Raw genomic sequence first — 20,454 nt, forward strand, 5'->3', positions numbered from 1 at the left:
GCCAGTGTTTGGCTTGTTAACAGTAAACTGTAATTTAAAATTGCATTAAAAAAATAATCTATGTGTTTTAAAATTGAAAAGAACCATTGAACATTCAAGCAATTCTTGACTCAACTGACTGTACCGAAATTCTGATATTAGACATTGCCTTCTTATCAAATGAACATGGAAAAGAGAAACAAAACACTTGAAGCTTAGAAGAGTTAAATATGAGAAGTATTTGCACTCAGTGTGTCCTATTAACATTGTTTTATTTCCTTTTTACAAAAGTAGAAATAACAACAGACAAAACTTACTTGAAAAAAATCAATGCTTTTGCCTCAGTCTCATTGAAAAGCTGAGCAGGCAGAGTCCTGGATGAAACTTTGATAGTATATTTCATTGACAAAGGGAACTAAAGATATATGACAATATATCCATGCAAAAGACAAAGTACAAAACGTGCTCTGTGGCCCAACAAACATTTGGAGGTTGCCTGTGTCATAACAATTTTCAAATTGTTACTTTTGCTCACCCATGCCTTTACACAGTACAGCTTACAAACAAGTTACATATACACACATATCATAAAAAAAAGTCTTGTATATGGTCTAACTGCTACGAATTAAGGCATCCTAACAGCTGCTGTTTTGCTGGTGAGGGATATGTCTCGTATTAGTGTTTCAAAAGGATTTATTTCAGGCATTTCAAACAAAGTGAGACATCGTGAGATGTGGTTTAGAGGAAAAATTCCTGCAGCTCTGGCTCTTCAGAACTCTTTTGACTGTAGGATTTCTGGCTTTTCTTACTGATGTCATCATGCCTGGAGAGAAAAAGAAGAAAATTACTCCTGGTAACACTGACAACTAAAGGGATTTGTCTTGTGTTTATTTACCCTGTTTTATCTGATTTGCAAGTTTTGAAGTCTGAATTACTCTTTTTCTTTGGACTTATTTCTCTACACAGATACTACATACATTACTTCTTAATACTGTAGATTGCTACTGACTTTCCCATAGTTCCTATTCTGCAATCAAAACTGGAAAGCAATAAAAAGATTAGATTTTTTTTTTAAAAACACAGCAATAATTAATAAAGTGTCAAAAATTTTTGGTAATAATGGATAGAATGTCCCAAATGCCCTAAATCCTTTAGAATACAGTACTGCAGTGATAAAAAGATCAACTACCACAACCATCACACTTATCCTGCTTGTTCCTGACTCTACCTGAAAGGGAATCTTTTAGATTCCATCGAAAATCATCAGAGAGAAATAAGCATTTTCACAAGGTAGTTCACTGGACTTACTTTATGTGTCTACTTCAGGAGAAGATGGTGGCACATGCAATAGGAAAAATGATAAGGACTATGCTTCTTTCTAAGACAGGCACCATACCTTATTGGACATTGTCATTAGGTAATATCTTAATCGTAAGGGTTAAGACTTTTACCAAATGCATAGATAAGGATTGTTTCTCTATAATATGTCTTCTTTTCCACATTATGTAAAATTTAATTAAAGAAACTTGTCTATGTTTGACCCAAATGTTACTTTCCAATTGAAGGTAGAAAAACTAAACATTAAACATTTGCAATGTTAAGTTTCTTCAGTTCCTTTCATATGCCTTTATTCTGAATCCCCAGATGGTTCCCCTTCCTGTCAATTAACCTTTAAGATGAAGAATTTTGGATTAAGCATCCAGCCCACAGCAACTTTCACAGAAAGCTTTCATTTTTAGTTACTACTGCTGAATGGTGAAACTCCTACAATAATCACGACTAGCTGGTTGGTAGCTGCAAAGAACAGATCCTGATGGTTAAAAATCCACAGCAAACAGCAAGAGTGTGTATAAAATTTTTGTTTTAGGCTTACAGATCTGTGAGTCTGATTCTTGCAAACCAGAATTTCACTCTCATTTATTCCAGTCTACTATCACTACAAAGAACCAAACATCCCCAAAAGGCTGATTCTTAGTATGCTTAGGTATCCTTCTGGTTACTTCAGGATTCAGCAGTGGCTGACCTTCTGAGGGACTACCCTTGCAGATGCTGGTAAGAGGGTAGAAGGGAGCATTTTATTTTGAGTCCCCTGCATTCATCACACATATTGTGGCTTACATACCCAACATAAGAGCAAAAGACTTAGAACCGAATTAGGGGAGGCAGAATTTGCAGGACTGAGAGGAGGAGGAGCACTTAACTCTTTGCCATAAAGTCTTGGCACTTAGCATGTGTTACACTTGTCAGAAATATGTTTAGTGTTAAATATGGAGTTTTATGAAGTGATGCTTTCTAAGGCTAAGATAATTTGGATCAATTAACTACTGAATCAGCTTGGGTTTGCAGTGGTGACAGACACTGTGTCCCCACATTTAGAGGCAGCCAGGCATTTCAAGACCTCACTCTGCCATTCTACGGTTGCACTGTGATCTTAAAGAGGGTCACGTTTATATTACTAACTAGTAATATTACTAATATTATTAATATTACTATTACCAATATTACTAATATTATGCATATTGCTATTAGTAATATTACTAATATTATTAATATTACTATTACCAATATTACTAATATTATGCATATTGCTATTAGTAATATTACTAATATTACTATATCACTAACTAGTAATATTACTAACTAGTAACCAAATTTCTGGTATCTTCTGGAGCCTGTAGGAACAGAAATATCCCCAGAACTATCCAACATCCCTTCATGCAACAGGCACCAATATATAATCATAACAGTTCACAAGAGAACAACAATAAATTCTGTGGAACAAGACCTAAATTATTTCTATATTGATTTTATATTGTATTAGTTCGACTCAAAACTGTTTTATTAGACATACAGATAAACATCCTTTTTCTAGAGCACATATTTGGGATGAAGCTGCAATTTATCCCACACTGTATCTGGCAGTGGGAAATCTGTTAGGTTAGAGGCACTTACTATGTTAGAGGCATGCCCAGTTTACCATCTGACAGAAACCTGATGGTAGATTCTGCTGATTGCCCCTGATGTATGAAGCAATTTTAGCTGTTGATAGCTGCAGCTAATACAGGGCTTTGTATTGATACGGTGAGTTAGTGCTTACTTTAATGTTCTGCAGATCTCAGATGAGTTAAAGTGTGGGGAAGAACAGTTCATTGGCCTACATGAAAGACAGATAAAACTACAAGCATTTGCTTGGAATTGTAATACACAAGAAACTAGCTGATCCTTCCAACAGGGGAAAAAATATCCCAAGATATCCCACACATCTGAAATTTATGCTAGAACTTTAAGAAAAATAATGTGTCTGAAATTTTATAAGGACCCTAGGAAATTTAATAAAGTTCTCTATGATTAAGTTGTAACCAATATGAAAATATAAACTACACAGCCCGGATGTACCTGGGTATTTTAATGAAACAATAAAAAAATGCAATAGAAGCTGAAGAAAAATCACAGGAAATGGGTGGAAAAGAATGTCATTTGACTCCAGGTAAATTTTGTATAATGATTTCAGATTTGAGAAGATTCTAATACTATCCCTTATATAAAGGTCTAGAGTTAAAATGGGTTTAGGACTGCACCCCTGAATAAAACTATCTACACAGGTTTAAAACACCAAAGACTGCATTGTTTTCCAGAAAGGTTATTTTTCCAAAACTGCTCTGAAACAGTAATCACACAGCCTCCCCAGAACACCCAGGGAAGAGTTCAGACTATGTACAGAGACACACAGCACACCTGATGGTGATGATTTTCCATTAATTAAGTTTCACAGGCTAGACAGCAGCATGCAGTGGACTAATGACAGGCACACATTGTGCCCTTTCAAAAATCACAACACATGCTGAAATGTACATCAAGGGTTGGCTCAGAAATTCTTGAGAGACCAGATACCTGTGTTCTGGTTTGTGAAAAGCACAATATATTGCATGAAATTTGTAAATCTCATGCCACTTAATCTGGCACACAATTTGCCCACTTCTGTCCTACTCTGTACAGTAACAGCCCGTTCAAGCTCTGCTCCAAGTGCATTCTGCTCCTTGTTTCCTGCTCTGATTTTTCACATGCTCCACTGCCATGAGAGCATGAAAAAGGACAGCAGCTTCAGGACATTGTGCATGGATCAGCAGTGCCCATGTGGATGGTGAGATGTGGGAGCTCAGTCCTCATGAGACTCTAGTAGCTGCAGCCAGACCTGCACCATCTTTTACTGCCTCAGGGGAAATGCCACCCTGCCAGGGACTTCTCACACAAGAGCGTTTACACAAGGCAACAGCAAATTACAGCAACTAGCTAAATCCATGAGATGGCTCTAACATAAGTGTGCGATTAATGGCTGTTTCATTACTCCAGGACTGGACACACAGCTGGGCATTTTGACCGGAGACTGCCCGCTGATGTTACCTCAAACTGCTGCTGTACAGGCAGCTTTCTACACTGGAATTTCCCTGTTTCCAAGACAGAATGAAACTTCTTGGAAACTTTACAGTTCTTTGTTTCACATACACTTTGCCAATGATTTCAGAAAAAAGAAGACTTTCCTTTGCGTTACTGGAATTGACATTTTAAATATGGGAAGATCCTGGCATTAGAAAACAAGTGAAAAAAAAAATATTAAACATTTAGAAAAAAGTAATTTGAAAGAAATTTAGGCTCCTGAACTGCAGGATGACTAATATATAGTTTTCCCAGAAGGATCTTGAAATGTGTAACTTTGGTGTGAATAACAAACAGTTCCAGGCCCAATGAAAGGATTTGTATCAGGAATGCTGTAGCCAACAGAAGCAGAGAGGTGATTGTCCCCCTGTACTCTGCTCTGGTGAGGCTGCACCTGGACTGCTCTGCTCAGTTTTGGGCCCCTCACTACATGGACATGCCTTCTCTGGACATGCCTGGAGCAAGTCCAGAGCAGGGCTACAAGGCTGGTGAAGGGCCTGGAGCACAAGTTCTGTGAGGATCAGCTGAGGGAACTGGGGCTGTTTAGTCTGGAGAAGAGGAGGTTCAGGGGAGACCTCATTGCTCTCTGCAACTGCCTGAAAGGTGTGGGGAGCTGGGGGTCGGCCTCTTCTCATAGATAACCAATGATAGGACCAGAGGGAATGACCTCAAGTTGCACCAGGGGAGGTTCAGGTTGGAAATAAGGAGACATTTCTGCTCAGAAAGAGCAGTCAGGCATTGGAACGGGTTGTCCAGGGAGATGGTGGAGTCACTGTCTCTGTGAGTGTTCAAGGAAAGGTTGGACATGGTGCTTAGGGATGTGATTTAGTGGGTGACATTGGTGGTAGGGGGGTGGTTGGACCAGATGATCTTGGAGGTTTTTTCCAACCTTAATGATTCTAGGATTTACATCTCAGTTTAATAAAAACAAAACAAACAAACAAACAAAAAATCAACCAACTAACCAAAAAAACCCATATCATCACATTTCGAACTTACCAGTTGAAAAGCAATGACAGGTAAACTTTACAAAGCATTTGCTTTTACAATGAACATACATTTTATCAAATGTTTTTTTCCACATTGCTTTTACAGACCTTGAGGAACTTGTCTCTATCTGCCTTTTTAGTCTTCCTGGAATACATCGTCATTAAGCAGTTCAAATGAGTCAAAGTTATCTTTTAAAAACAGACTTAATGTCAAAGTTTGAAGGACAGTAAGAAAAATCTGTAAAAACGGGAGAGCACTAGACTTAAAGTGCAGTATTAAGCCTCATGTTCTCTGTACTCTCCATTTAGAGATGAACTGTGGCATTTCTGGTCTCCTCGTGAGAGGAAATTTAATTTCCATTCTCATCTGGTACTTCACTTCCATTCAACAGAGGCTGAATACTCAGCCAAAGTGAACTATACTCCCTGGTGGATTTATGACTACTTTTTATACTCACTTGGAATTGAAATCTTGTAGCCAGTTCAATGGTGACATCAGCAAAAATCCATCATAAATTTCTGCTTTTCTAGGAATCAAGATGTTCATCTACTCATGTATTTCCCTGCTTCTACATCAATCAATTCTACTATTTCAGTTATGAATAATGTTAGCAAATACATGCAATTTGAGAAGACAAAGCGACAGAGATGCTAAATATCACCATGCACATACCAAGCATAGTTACACAGATGTTCTTCATTCAATGTGCTAGAGGAAAAACTGGTGTGGCTGCAGTAAGGCCCCTAAGGAAGTACAACATCAAATCAGTTAGAAACATGCACTGAGCTTATCACATGCATAACATGGAACACTATCAAAATAGCCATGGTAACATTTTAACAGATTTCTTTTTAAGTTAGTAAAAGGTCTGAATCTATTACCTCTTCAAGATACAAGCTGTGGCTCTTTGGGCTGATACCAAAATGCATACCTTCCGTGTTCTGATGTTCATAACAATGACATGCAGACATGACCTTTTCACAGATAACATGCATGTTACAGTGCAAGCAACAATACTGTTAGAATTACCTCATCTAAATCCTTAAACTTGTTCTGGAACTATAAAAAAAACTCATAAGCTTGCAATCTATCAGAACATCTTTGAAGAAATATTGTCTTTTCCTCTATCACTAAAAAATCTGAACCACCCTTTAAAAAAAAAAATAAAGTGCCATTGGGTTATGAAAATGTTTCCATGGTAAATCAGCACTTTGATTAGACAGTGTGTCTTTAAAGGCTGAAATCAGCAGTCCATACTGTGATTCTGACTAAACTTTAATAAATCAACTTCCACTTTAATTTGGCCCATTAGATCTTCTTAATTTCATTTCATGTTCTAATATCACAGTGTTTTAGCAGTACCCATTAATACGGACTGCTTACTATTTCCCAGTTCTCTCTTTCTGATTTTTCCATACTCATTTTGCCTGCTCTGTGCTTAAGATTTTCCTGTGTTTTTCTTCCATTACCTCGTCATACTTTTTGCAGTATATAATTCACTATTCCTCCTCCTACACAGTCTGTTTTATGTTCTTTCTCTTTTTTTATCTTGAAATTATCCTTTTGCCTAATGTCTTTCCATCCACTCCTCCCCTTTCACCCTGTCTTTCACAGAAGATTAAATGATCTACTGTTCTCTTTCACTCAACCCTTTATTATATCTCCAGATATCCAAACTTCTTTCTGTTCCACACACACACTATGCTCACACTATTTTCTACCTGTCTCTCTCATTCAATACCTCTTTCCTTCTCTTGGAAGACACATTAGTTCAAAGTATATTTCTCCCTTCTTTTGAGCAAGAGAGCCAGCCTACTAGATGGACATGTTCCTTTTTCTGCTGTGATCCACAAAAGGGAATTCTGTTCTTCACAGAGAGGGGATGATCTGGACCCAGTACGTTTTGCTACAGACCAAACATACACCCTGCAAAGAGAAGACCGTGTGCTCTGAGGAGAGGGTGGGTACTGGCAACTTAGATACTTAGAGGATGGCAGTAGATGCAACAGAAGCAGGGAGAACCCCTTCTGCTATTTTTACTCTTTATATTTTGACACTTACTTTTATCCTGTCGGCCTTGTCAGTCATGCCTACAGGACAAAAACGGACGAGTCCTTCAGGAATTTACTCCTCAGAAAATACCACGGATTCAAGTATGGAATTCTCTTTTTATGACTTGTCACTCAGAGCAACATTAAACATCATTTCCAGATGAATCATGTCTCTGTAGAGAGCTTTCAACACAGAATGCATGCACTAAAAGGATGGACTAGCAATGTCTACCATTCCCCGAGAAAGCCTTCAAAGATTAAAACAGTGGACTGGCTTTCTATTGCTCAAATAAATTACATGTGTATATCCTTTTGCTATAGAAAGATAGGAAGAAGAAGATGTCAAACATTCATTACTTTAAAAGAAAAGAGAAAAAAATAAAAGAAAAAAGGGCCCTTCCTCCTTTCAGTGCACTCACTGGCTTGTTTCTTCCTTTTGTGAAAGCTGCTGGATTTCCCTTGCTGTCTGCTGTCTTCCTTCCTAATGACGTAAAAGGCAGCGTCGATGAGGTTTTGATCAGGTTTGCTGTTTGGCAGTTGTTGTTGTTATTTTGGTTACCACTCAGCGTCTCCATTATGGATCTAAAGGTTCCAAAAGGCCTTTTTAGCTGGTCTCCTGCTGGTTCCCCAGTGCTGGGTGGAGCCCGCAAGAGTGCTTTGCCCCGATCTTTGTCCTTTTCCTCATTTAGTTCTGACTCTGCTAGCTCCACCTGCACCACTGGCTCCTCAAAAGTTACTCTGAGTTTCAAATTTTGGGAGGTTCTGCGCTTTGAAGATGGAGACTTGAGAGCACTCTTAGGGCTTGTGGCAACCTTTTGAGCAGTGGCACTGTCTGTGCTGGACGGAGAGCTGTCTCCACAAAACTGGCTCTGAGGTACAGTACCAGACTGATACTGGGCTTCATTATCTGGATCACTGCTCTCTGAAGTAGGGGAAGGACTGTGGCCATCCACTGACTTAGAAGCTCTGGTACCAAAAGGAAAGCGGCGTCCTGCTGCTGAAGTGTGTTTCTTAATCATCAGGTGCAAACTCTCTGTGCTCTCAACACTTTCCACTATGGGCTGAGGCCTTGGCTTGTCAGTTCTTTTCACAGGGGTGTTCTTATGGTCCTCAGAAATAGCTGAGTCTGTGTCAGACTCACTGAGAGACCTCTGCATAAGCTGCCTCAGTCTGGCTAACTTCAGCTCCCTTTTCTCTGGCAAAATCTTCTTCACGTTCTTGGAGGATGCATGAGCATCCTGAAATTCCAAAGTCAGCTTTTCCTGCGTACAGACATTTTCAGAGATTTCCTTTCCCAACAACTGGCGCAAGATTTTATCTGAGTCCTCATCTTTTATCTTGGCTCGAGTGCGACTAGAAGTTCCCAAGCTGCCAAGAATCTGAATCCCATCTTGGGTGTTCAATTTACTTTTTGGTGGAGACAATTCATCTGCTTCAGATGGTTTCCACTGGGGTTTGCCAGAGGCAGGGGATGATGGCGAGCTTAAAAAAAAAAAAGAGGAGGAAATACCACAGCCAAATTAATGCACATATAAAATGCAAAACTGCCATTTCCAGTTTACAAGTCTGTCTCAGCTTATTGTTACTTATCCTCTTTTTTGCTACTCACGTGGAATTCATTACTATGATGCTACAGTGAAGAACACAAAGAGAAGGATGCAACCCTGCTTCCATTCCTAATGAGGATTTGAGCCTCTTTACAGAGGCTTTTTTTTTTTTCTTTTTTTTTCTTTTTCTTTTACAAAGAAAACTCCTTAAAACAAAAACTTAGGATCATTATTTCAATGCCAAAGATGAGTTTCTCAGGAAAACCTTTGAGAAACTACTGTCTCCTCTTTGTGGGAGTTGACATGGTCTAGAAAGTGAAAAAAAGCCACAAGGACAAATGCCTACTTGGAAGTCGTAACATAATACAAAAGTAGGTTATTCTAAATACGGACAAGGTATCATCTCTCTGGATAGCAATGATTTCATAAATCTAAACTTCATCTGGTACTAGTAACAGCCATGTAAGACCTCATAAAAAATCAGATCCATTCACACTCAAAACCTTCTCAGATATGAAATACTGAAAAGCATGTGAACAGTGACATTGATTCATTTCAGAACAATTAGATTGACGAATTAAATTTAAAACTCCAAATGTTATATAGTGATGAAGCAGTTATCTTAAGTCTCATTTGCAAAGAACATAAATTACACAGGCTATTTCTTTCCCCATGACATATGTCAGAGCTCTTGATAATCCAAGTTCTTATTTTAAGCAACTTTTTCTCTAAGCAATGGTAAAGTGACAAAATTAAGGTTGGTGTAAGGCAGTGACTCTATAAATCTTGTTTCTTTTTTTTGCAGGCAACTTCTACCCTGCTGAGTCCATAAGCAGTGTAAAAAATTCACGTGTATATACTATCCATTTCATCTTCAATCCATTTTGAGTTCTCCTCCCTGCCAGAAGACAGGCAAACCAAAACAGTCACTGAAGAATATGCATATGTCTAAAATAGATAATCCTATCAAGATGGTTACATTCTCTTAGATCAGCTTCTGGCTGCTTGGAAGATGATAAAATCCATAAGGGATTTATAGCTGGAAGAAAAAGTAGTAGCCAACTATGAAATCAAATTTAAAATAATAGTTTATAATTTTCAGGCTTGCTCATTTAACTAAAATGATGTTGAAACCTACTCTTTTACAGAAATAATGAATGATGAGAGGTCTGCTCTCATCTGATCTTATCTGATACTGAAAGTGAAACAGTCCTGGTGCTCACAAGCACACAGATGAAATACCACTTGGAAAGTCCAGTCAGCAAAAATCACAGAAACCAAATGAGCTGGAAGACAGCGTTTGGTCCCATTGCCCCCGCTGAGCTGGCAGACATGGAATACAAAGACCATGAGTCTATTAAAAAAAAAAAGAACAGAACAACTCTTTCCAGTGTGGTTTTCTACTTCAGAAGGAGTTCAGATTTTTCAGCCCTTTCCTAGCCAAAATTCTTTCAAAGAAATGCATCACCAATCCCAGTGTCTTTATCTACTGCTGTAACTGTTTGAACTTGTCTGAAACACTGACATGAACTTCACGGACATGGTGTACTTACTCAGTGCATGAGATTCTGTAAAAACAGAACAGAAAGCAGTCACTGCTCCTACACATGATGTCTCAAAGTTCAGGCCACCAATGCCAGTGGAAGAAGGTTTTGTGCTGGCTTTCTGTTTTAATATATATTTAATTCCCTAAAAATGTTGTGAAACACTGCATGTATCTTCCAGAGAGGAAACTGAATTAGAAGGTCATGATACACCATGCTGTATTTGTACATGAGTTACTTAATTTATTTCAATGTCATCTTGAGATTGCTATTGGAGGGAAGTTGTGTGCTTACCTGATTACCATGCACCATATTGGAAATCTATGGCAAAAGTCAGAAAGAAATGTCAGGAGACTATAGGCTCCAGACATGGGCCTCTACTGGAAGGACCTCTTTCCTCTTCTTTAAGGCTGCTCATTTTGTATCTATTTCCAGGACTTGCACTGACAGAGTATAAACAATATATAAAATTTCTGGAGTTTTGACTTTTTATACAAGCTACTGCAGGCAAAAGATTTAATAAGTGTAAGGAGTCTTATTAATCTGAAAGCAGGTTTTGCTGGTAACTGGCTTTATGAATCACAGCTGGCAGTAATGTATGGTGGACCACCATAAGGTCAAACTTTACAACTTTCCTAGGGGGTTCTGGGATTCTCTGCAATTCATCTAATACAAAATATATTCTATTCCACTATAAACCTGATTTTTACTCTGGTGGGAAACTGGGACTATTAATACCATACTCAAAATGTCCAATATTTATACAGTATTATACACTGTCAAGTTCTAAAAGCTCAGCTTCAAGCCCACAAGGTAAAAGAAACACATTTGCTTTGACAGAACACATCTACTATTTGACAGGTCACAGCTTTTCCTGATAAGCGTTACACCATCGAACTGTAAATCCATGCTACAGTAGAATTCCAGTCACATTACCTTGAGGACATGGGCAGTGACTTGCCCTCTGACCGCTGGGCTTCTAAAAGCTGCTGGAGCTGGTTCTGTAATGTCACGCGTTCTACTGTCTGCCTGCAAGAAAATGTAAGACTGTTTACCTTGAATTTCAGAGCTGTCAGCATTAGTAAGCTACAGGATAAATGATACTATTTGTTCAACTGTGCATTCCACAGAGAAACCTTGTTAACTTATAATTTAGAAAGTAAATAAAGATGGAGATTTTAAATAATGACATATGCAGAGTCCGTACTTTTATAAGCTGTCTCTGAAATCCTGAGGGCATTTTGTGATCACTGTACAATATAAAGGTACAACATAAAGATGTTCCTTTATGAAAGATTATTTATTTTACTTCATATAAGGACAAAAGTGGGATCATAAGCAGCAGTTCACTGGATTTGAGTCACTCACAGAAAGTAATATTCCAGAAACAAAGATCCGTCAGAGCAAAAATAGGGCCACTTGGTTCTTGTTTGTTTGTGGAAAGGAAAAGGACAGAGTAAGAAGTCACTTGCCATGTTTGGTGGATGGCCTTTGCTGAGCAGACAATGGCTCAGACAACTGCTATCTCCTTTTCTCCCTGCAAATGGACTCAGGGAGGAGTCTTTGACTACTGGGAAGGGCAAGTCCAAGTTTACTCAGCTGCAGGATGGAGCTACGTATTCCAAGGGAGTACAATAAAAACATATCTACTTACTGCCCAACCTTCCTGAAAGTCCTACCTGTGCTCTGCACCCACATTATATTCAGTACTGCTGTACATCCTGCAGTCTATTACTTTCAGTGTGGTGTTGTGATCTACATTACTCTGTAAATAATTTTAGAATCCAATGTTAAAAAAAATTAGAGTAGTAGATACAAATTACCAGCGGTACGAAAGTGACATCCATACTGGAAACTCCATTTACCACAGAACTGTAAGAACATTCTCTATTGTCTTGCTAACGTGGTTATTTCCATAGGATTTAGTTTAATAAGTAAACTGTAAATCTTCAAGAAGTTCAACCAAAATGAATTTGTTACAAAAGTTCTTATCCCTGTCCCTGCCCCTGTCTAATTTTGACCCTCTATTCTAAAATCAAAATATATTTTAGCTTGTTATCAAAACAGATAACATTCAATCTTGTTTAGTGACATATGTAGGAATCAGTGCCTCTAAACACTGCACAAACAGAATTATTGGGAAACTACTGGAAAAGAAGAGACTTCCAGCTTTTCATTAGCGTATATACACTGTCTTTCACCTGGAATATAATCAGCACATTTGTTTTTATTCCCTGGTCCTGATCAGAAAAAATGAACATATGAAAGTGACTTCTCATCTTTTTCTTCCAAGCCCTACTTCTCTTGCTGGAGAAGTAATATGTTTTCAGTACTTCTGTTCTTATTAGACCTGCAGAACTAACACAGTTCTCCAGCACTGAGCTGGATTCTTTCCTAGCTCACATACCAACAGCAGAAGATCTAACTATGTTCCAAACGCAGTCTTTATAACTGGCAATGTCAAAGCCAGAAAGAATCCAGATGACTTTCAGACTATGGGCTTGTACTTGCAGGGCTAACAAAATTAAATGTTTTACTTATATCAACATGAATCTTAAAAGTACTAGAGAAATAAAGAGTGATCTTGACATACTGCCTTGCCATTACGTTTTAAAGCACAATCATGCTTTAGGTAGATCTTGGCTTCCTTTAATTTTTCATCTTCCTTACTCTTGCCTACATACTTCCTTACACTATTTTAAAATCACTCCTACCATCTGTCAACACTGGCTTATCTTGCAACTCTTTGCAGAGACACTCTCTTTTGACAGATAGGGAAATTTTGATTTGAGATTTGATTGTGATGCAGTTTATCTGATTACTTGTCCTTTATATTTTTTCAACTTCTATTTTCTGAATATCTAAATAATGTAATTAATGTCTTAAACCTTTAGCTTTAATGGAAATGTCTGACAGCTCTTCTGCAGATTTAACATCCTCATTGCATTTAAAAATTTGATTGTGCTAAAAGAATTAAAGTTTCCTCCATTTTCACAGTTCAGCTAGTTAATAAATACCTCACAGTAGGGAAACCTACACATCTTGCCAGTAGGATCCCTAAGGATGTATAACATACACATGTATCTATGATAACATTGAAAATAAGGGATCTCAGCTCCTTGGAACAGCAATATTGCTAAGTATTAAAAATGGGCTGATTCAGGAGACAAGACCACTGTAACATTATAGGTAAAGTGAGAAAAATCTCAAATAATTTTCTTCAGACAGGATTTTCTGTGAAGATGTTTTGCGATTGCAATGGCAGGTGTCCTGTCAATCAGGAGCACATTTTAGTAAACAAATCATAACCTTTTATTCCCTATTACCCAACGCCTGATCACCTCCCCTGTTTCTTCTTTGGCTGAGTACTACAGGTTCACAAGCTACTCCACTCTCCTCTATACCATATATGTACAATTTTTCTTTTTTTCCAACCATTTAATTTCTCCTTTCTTATGTTTTGAGAAGATGGGATCTTTGTTTTACTGATCTCACATTGCTCATCCTGTTTTTCTCAAGCTTCCACCTTATTTTGGAACAGTGAGGCCTTCTACTGTCCACTTATTTGCTTAGCATTTCTCCTTATTATTACTACACAACTACCTTGGAATACTGAAAATCAGTTTTCCACTGCAAAAACAAAACTTAGTTTCTCCCAGTAAGAGGCTCTATTTACTTTAGGATACCTAAATAACTGTGGACCACATCTACCTCCAAATGAAATCAAGGCTATTCAGTAACTGAACAGGGAACAGCTAAGGAATTAGGCTCTAATGAAGGTTCCATGGTTTGTTGCTTTACTCCGTTGTTTCAAATAAAACAAACAAGGACTACCCTATATAGCAAAACCAAAACATCTTAACTAAGTTAAAACAAACAAAAAAAACAACCAAAGAAAACAAACAAACAAAACCAGACAACCATTATAAAGTTTATATTGTCTGTTATTATACTTCTATACAACATGAATTACCACACAAAAATCTCCTGTCAACTTGTACACACCTTACTTTACCACCACTAAAATATTTTTTTGTCAATCATTTTTATAACTATTCCTATGAAGTTTCAGGAAAAGTATGGCTTTTGTCTACAGAACACAGAAAAGTGTTGTCAACAGAGAGCATTCGACGTTTTCTCACCTTCTTTTGTCTCACGGTGTGCTTTGACCTTTGCCTTGTCAGAGATTTTGGCTTGATAGTGTATCAGTAAGTTATTAGTAAGTGTCTGATTCATTATTTGATTTGTAAATCCAGGTCCATAAACACAGGAAGACCCTTTCATAGACCCTTCAGGAATCCAGGTCTGTCATCAAACAGCATTGTAAAAGAAGCCTAGGCAAGCATTAATTTTATGTCATTGGTTCTGACCTGGTCTCTTCAGGCCAGGAAAGCCCAAACAATACAAGTCATTACGGCTATAGTCATCAGTGATAGAAACCATACACTTGTGCAGGCAGAAATTTTCTACTTTAGCAGCCGGCATTTTTATAGACTCATGAAATCAGTGAGAGAATAAGTAAGATTGTAAGGCCTGCAGAGATGTTGGAAAGCAAAATGAAAACCAGTATTTTGATAGGATTTGTGAAAAACTTGTGACAACATTGGGTATTCTCCTTCAGAAAATCTTACTGGTTTGACCAAACCTCTACAGTTAACAAAAGATGCAAATAAAAGATTTTATTTTCAAGCTAGTAATGGCATTTCATTTATTTATTCATTGATTTATTATCGTTATTTACTATTGTTATTATTATTTTTTTGTGGTCTGCTTTCCTGTTTTAGCTATGGAAAGGACTTTTTGGTTCCTTTGCTCTTTGGGGGCAATCTCAGTTAATCCCCTTCTAATGATTTGATGGACAATTTCTAGTTAAAACTTATTTCCTTCTTTCAAATATCAAGGCTTTTCCTTCTGAATGAAGACTTCGATCCAACTTAGATGGTTTTGTTATCTTCTCATGTTTGTATCTTTAATCTGAACTGCTTTGGATCGAAGAGCTGCAAGATGTGAAAACTCTGGCAGACTGTGATGTTATTGTTTTCTGCCTTCTTTTCAGGAATGGCTCCAAAGCTTGTGAAGGATTGGGATAATTTCTGTCTAGAACTACTCTGTGTGGTCTTGACTGGAACAGCTCAGAAGAGAATAAAAGAAGGTTTGTTCTTTGGATTCAGACTTTTGAAGATAGGTCTTGCTAGGTGTCAGTCTGAGACAGTTTCTGTGCTGCTGTTCTTGCACAATGTCAACCATTCCAGTCTTCCTGTGGTTGAGCACATAGCAGAGAGAGGCTCTGGTTGATAAGAAGCCCAGAATAAAAGCAGCTTTCATGATCAGCTCATGTTTACAGCAGCTGAGAGAAAGTTGCAAAGCAGCAGATAAGCACTTGGTGTGTTGATACTACTACCCTTCCGTTCAAGTGATTCATCATGATCCAGCTGTATCTAAAACAATTAACACCAGCAGAAGTAGGTGGAGAAAATATAGCAAAGCCAGCACAGCTGTGGGAACCCTTCCCACATAAAAGAAGTTTAAAGTGACTTGGACTGTAAACTGGACTTTAATCTGATGCTTTTGGTTTCTCCAGAGCTGTTGCAACCAATGAATTCCTTTGCTATGTTACAGGTAAGGTTCCTTGAGAAGGTGAAGAAACTGCCCCAGCCACATGCTTCATGCTGTACTTGGATTTTTAAACATCCTCTACCGATGGTAAAAGTCTTCTTCCATCATCTCCCCTGACTCCTGAGAACAGGCCTCTAAACATGGTGCAGTGCTTCTTTAGGAGCCTACTCACAGCTTGAAGAATGCAGCCCAAACAGCCATGCAGTACCTCTGCTTTCAAGCAGAAAATAGAGTGTTTCACTGACTCAGTAAACTGTAGCAGGGTAGCACAGCAGATTCACGTCTCTTTGTGTTTGTAGAAGAGGAAGAAAAAGCTGCTGTGGCACTTACTGGATGTAAATAAGAAGCCTGAAAAAATAGGCTGCTGAAGGGAAGCAGATTTAACTCCAGCTGAGACAAGCAAAGGAACACATCAGGAGTCAGATAAGAATCATTTAAATGACTTCCTGTGCATGTAGACTGTGGGAGGACAGAGGGGATGCTTGGAAAAATGATAATGCTTTTGTCAGGAAAGTCAGAACCACACTGTGTCTATGGGGGTAAATAGCCTGCTATCTGACATAAGAGGTTTATTTTCCATATGAGAGGTAACACGTATCACGTACTGAGTGAGCACTGAAGAGATTGTAACATGGAGAATCCATGGTTGCCATTGCTACTTCCTGTGCTTGTTGTTTGTTTTCCTACTGAGTTATGGGGAAAACAAATCATTAGATATTGAGATGACTCAGGCGTTAATGCAGGCTATTCGGGAAATACATTTTTTTCTTCTTCTTTATATCAGTTGATCTGTATATTTTAGTGTTCCTTAGCAAATGAACAAACAACAAAACACCTGTTATTTCAAAAAGCCTAGTGAACACAGTGCCAGAAAGTAAAATTATGAAAATTATGATACTCCTGAATTCACTGTTTGTGTTTACAAGAGTATAAATGTAAAACAAGGCTGATGATTTATTGAAGAGAAAATGCCTTTATAGCATAAAAGCTTTGAGGCGTAAACATAAAAAGCATACTTTAAGTGCAGTAAGTTATTCTGCAAAGACAAAGGACTACTACTACACACTCTCTCTAAAAACAGGATAAAACAGAGAGTTGATTATAATAAAATAGTTTTATCTAGTTTATTTTATATTTTATTATTCTAATAAAAACTGTATCACTGTGGCATGTTGGCTCTGGCTGGCAACTAAGCACCCACATATCCAGTTCCTTATTCCCTTCCCCCTCACCCCCTCAGTAGGACAAGGGTAGAAAATAGGAAGAACAAAAGTGAAAAGGTTCTTGGGTTGAGAGAAACCCAGGGAGATCACTTACCTGTTATCATCACAGATAAAACAGACTGGACTTGGGAAATTTATTGCCAATCAACATGTATTTTTAATTATTGATTCAGGTATTGGGAAACAAATAAACAAACAAACAAAAAAGACAAACATATAAAACTCCTATCCTCCGCCATTCCAGGTTCAGCTTCACTCCCAGGTTCATCTACACTCCAAGCCCCTCTCCTGCCTCATTGCCAGGCTTCCCTCCAGGCAGGTCTCCTATCCCCTTGTTATTGTTGCAGGTTATACAGGCCCCTTCAGTGATGTAATGACTGACACAGGTCAGGGTCAGTGAGTAGCAGTTTCTTTCTGCTGCTTCTTCCTTCTCACTCTTTCCTGTGCTCTGGTGTGGGTCCTCTACATGAGCTAAAGTTGCACTAGGGGAGGTTTAGGTTGGACATTAGGAAGAACTTTACCGAAAGGGTTGTTAGGCATTGGAATGGGCTGCCCAGGGAAGTGGTGGAGTCACCATCCCTGGAGGTCTTTAAAAGATGTTTAGATGTAGAGCTTAGGGATATGGTTTAGTGGAGGACTTGGTAGAGTTTGGTTAGAAGCTGAACTAGGTGATCTTGGAGGTCTCTTCCAACTTAGATGATTCTGTGATTCTGTAACTGATATGGCATAGGCTTATGTATGGGCTCCAGTCCCTTCAGGAGTGTACCTGCTCCAGCAGGAGTGCTCCATGGGTCACAGTCCCTTTGGGGGTGTGCCTGCTCCACTGGGGAGCACCTGCTCTCCTCTGACCTTGCTGTTCCCTCTTTTTGTCCCTCTTTTGTACTCTCCTCCTCTCTCTCTGTCATCTTCTGCCCTTATTAAAATGTTTCCACTGAAGCACCCTCAGCTTGGCTGATAGACTCAGCCATGTCCTCTAGTTGGTTTGCTGTGGCGCTGTCTGAAACTATCTGTGTCTGCTGCCAAGCAGCCCCTAGCCTCTTCTCGCAGAGGCCACCTCTGCAGATCACATGCTAATAAAACCTTGTAGATTACAGCTAGTACTATTGTCCACATGCTGTTTGCATAATATGATACAGTCCCATTAAACATGTTATTTTCAACCAGCATTTTCATGGCTTGTTTTAAGTGAGAAGCTCTTGGTCATGTATCTAAGTTGGAACTAAGCTAGATCAGTGCTGGTGTTTTCTAAAAGTCTCAAGACTATTTAGATGCTAAATCACAGTTACTGCACCTATAATAAAAGCAAGCAATTGCCTAAATTAATGTTTCAATATAATAGGTTCTTTACAGAGCACTTGTAAAAAAACACACTAAAATATTCATGCCAGTTTCTGTGAAGAAAAAGCAGAGCACAGAATATATCCTGCGTGGTCGCTGTAGGCTTAGTTGTCTTCTGAGTTGAAAAAACACCCTGAAACTACTATTTTTGTTTTTCCTCACAACATCAGAAAACAATACTGTAACTGTGAAGAGACTCCCGCTATATAGAAAACAATGCTGTGTGAAATGAAATTATGATCAGCAAAGATGTTAACTCAAGGGAAAAGGGACAGTACTGCTTATATACATGTATGTATCTCATGCATGCCTTTTTTCACTCCCACTCCCTTCATCTGTGTTCACAGCAAACTGCCTGAAAAACTAGCTGCTAAAGGTGAAGGGGCAAGAAAGTGTGTTGACATAAGGGAGAAACATGATTTGAAAAGACCACATATGAGAAGCATAAAATGGACACTTAAACTGAAGACAACAATATTGTTTTAAGAATGAACCCTCTGTTAAGAATTAAACACTTACTCCTTTAGTTGTTTAGTTAGCTTCACAACCTGAGAGGCCAATGACATACATGTCTCCACAACCACTAAGTAGCGGGAACACATGGTGTGCCCGTGTCGCTCAGCACTTTGTGAAGGTTTCTCTCCTACATGGTTTTGCATGGTGACATTTGCTCCATATTCAACCAATGTCTGTAAAAACACAAAAGAAAACATTGACATTTGTAAACATAAATCTCTGCTGTGAATTCTCATCAACACGAGAAACTTCTGGGTGCAAACCACTCCTGAATAAAATGCTTGAAAAATTTGAAAAACCAATCACTTTGACAAGTTTGCATGCACTTGGAATTCAAAATACATACTACTAAAATCTATTATTCAGGGGCAAGGGTAACAGAACAGTATTCTGTGGTGCAGAAGAATTATACTACACCCATTGCTGCAGTTTCAATGGCCTTTAGACATGTAATACGTGTATCTGAAAACTACGGTAGATACTTTCCAAAAAATCCTTCAGGTCGAGCAGGCACAAATTTCTTTTTGCAGAAAGAAACCTGTTTGATGATAATTTCAATCTTTTTTTTTTTTTTTTTTTTTTTAAATGCAGAAAAAAGTCTCGTTTTATAGTTGCTTGGTTACCCCCTATTACCTTTTTAAGATACTGAAATAGTTGTCAGATCCTAGTCTTTAGGAAAAACAATGCCTCTTGTTCTGTGGATACTGATGTGCTACTCACTATAATAGCCCGGAACCTTAGCTTGTTGCTGGAGAACTGTCCAGGCTGTGAGTATGGTCTCTCAGTTACCCCTGGAACTTGAATCCAGAGCATTGTAAAGACAAAGGAAGTTATGTCAGGCTGACTTCAAGACATCCAATAACTGAAGCAAGAACTGAAACCCAACCTTCACTCTTTGTCGTTTGTTTGTGATAATCAGTGTTACACACTATTCATGCCTACAGTAAGACTTAAGTGCCTGCAGCAGTGTTCAGATACACACTGCATACAGCAGTCTGAAAAAAGTGCTGAACAAAACCATAAAGTGTCCAAAAACTAGAGCATCATCAGAGGAAGTGGGTGGCTAAGCTCTTGGCTGATTTATTCAGGCAGAGCTGGTAAGCCAACCAGGGTTTAGAACGGCCTTGTTGATGCAGAATCACAGGCACAGAGACATTTACATCTGCAGACAGAAAAGAGGAATGGTAGGCTATCTTATTTGCTAGCTCTATAAATG

The 20,454-nt window shown here is 38.4% G+C and overlaps 1 protein-coding gene across 3 annotated transcripts in view; it reads right to left on the reverse strand.

Moving 5' to 3' along the window:
- Positions 1-231: 231 nt before the first annotated feature.
- SNCAIP (synuclein alpha interacting protein) overlaps positions 232-20,454 on the reverse strand; it is an 88,640-nt gene continuing 68,417 nt past the window's right edge. For 2 of the 3 annotated variants that reach the window (XM_032206088.1, XM_032206090.1), the window contains 5 exons: positions 19,242-19,411; positions 11,482-11,574; positions 7,874-8,936; positions 6,076-6,146; positions 232-802 (listed from right to left, as the gene is read on the reverse strand). In XM_032206088.1, coding sequence (XP_032061979.1) covers positions 718-802; positions 6,076-6,146; positions 7,874-8,936; positions 11,482-11,574; positions 19,242-19,411 — 1,482 coding nt within the window. In that variant the 3' untranslated portion in view covers positions 232-717. The remainder of the gene's footprint in view (positions 803-6,075; positions 6,147-7,873; positions 8,937-11,481; positions 11,575-19,241; positions 19,412-20,454) is intronic. The other variant, XM_032206089.1, reaches the window with a different exon arrangement.

This window comes from Aythya fuligula, chromosome Z (assembly GCF_009819795.1).
Source record: "Aythya fuligula isolate bAytFul2 chromosome Z, bAytFul2.pri, whole genome shotgun sequence".
Lineage (NCBI taxonomy): Eukaryota > Metazoa > Chordata > Aves > Anseriformes > Anatidae > Aythya > Aythya fuligula.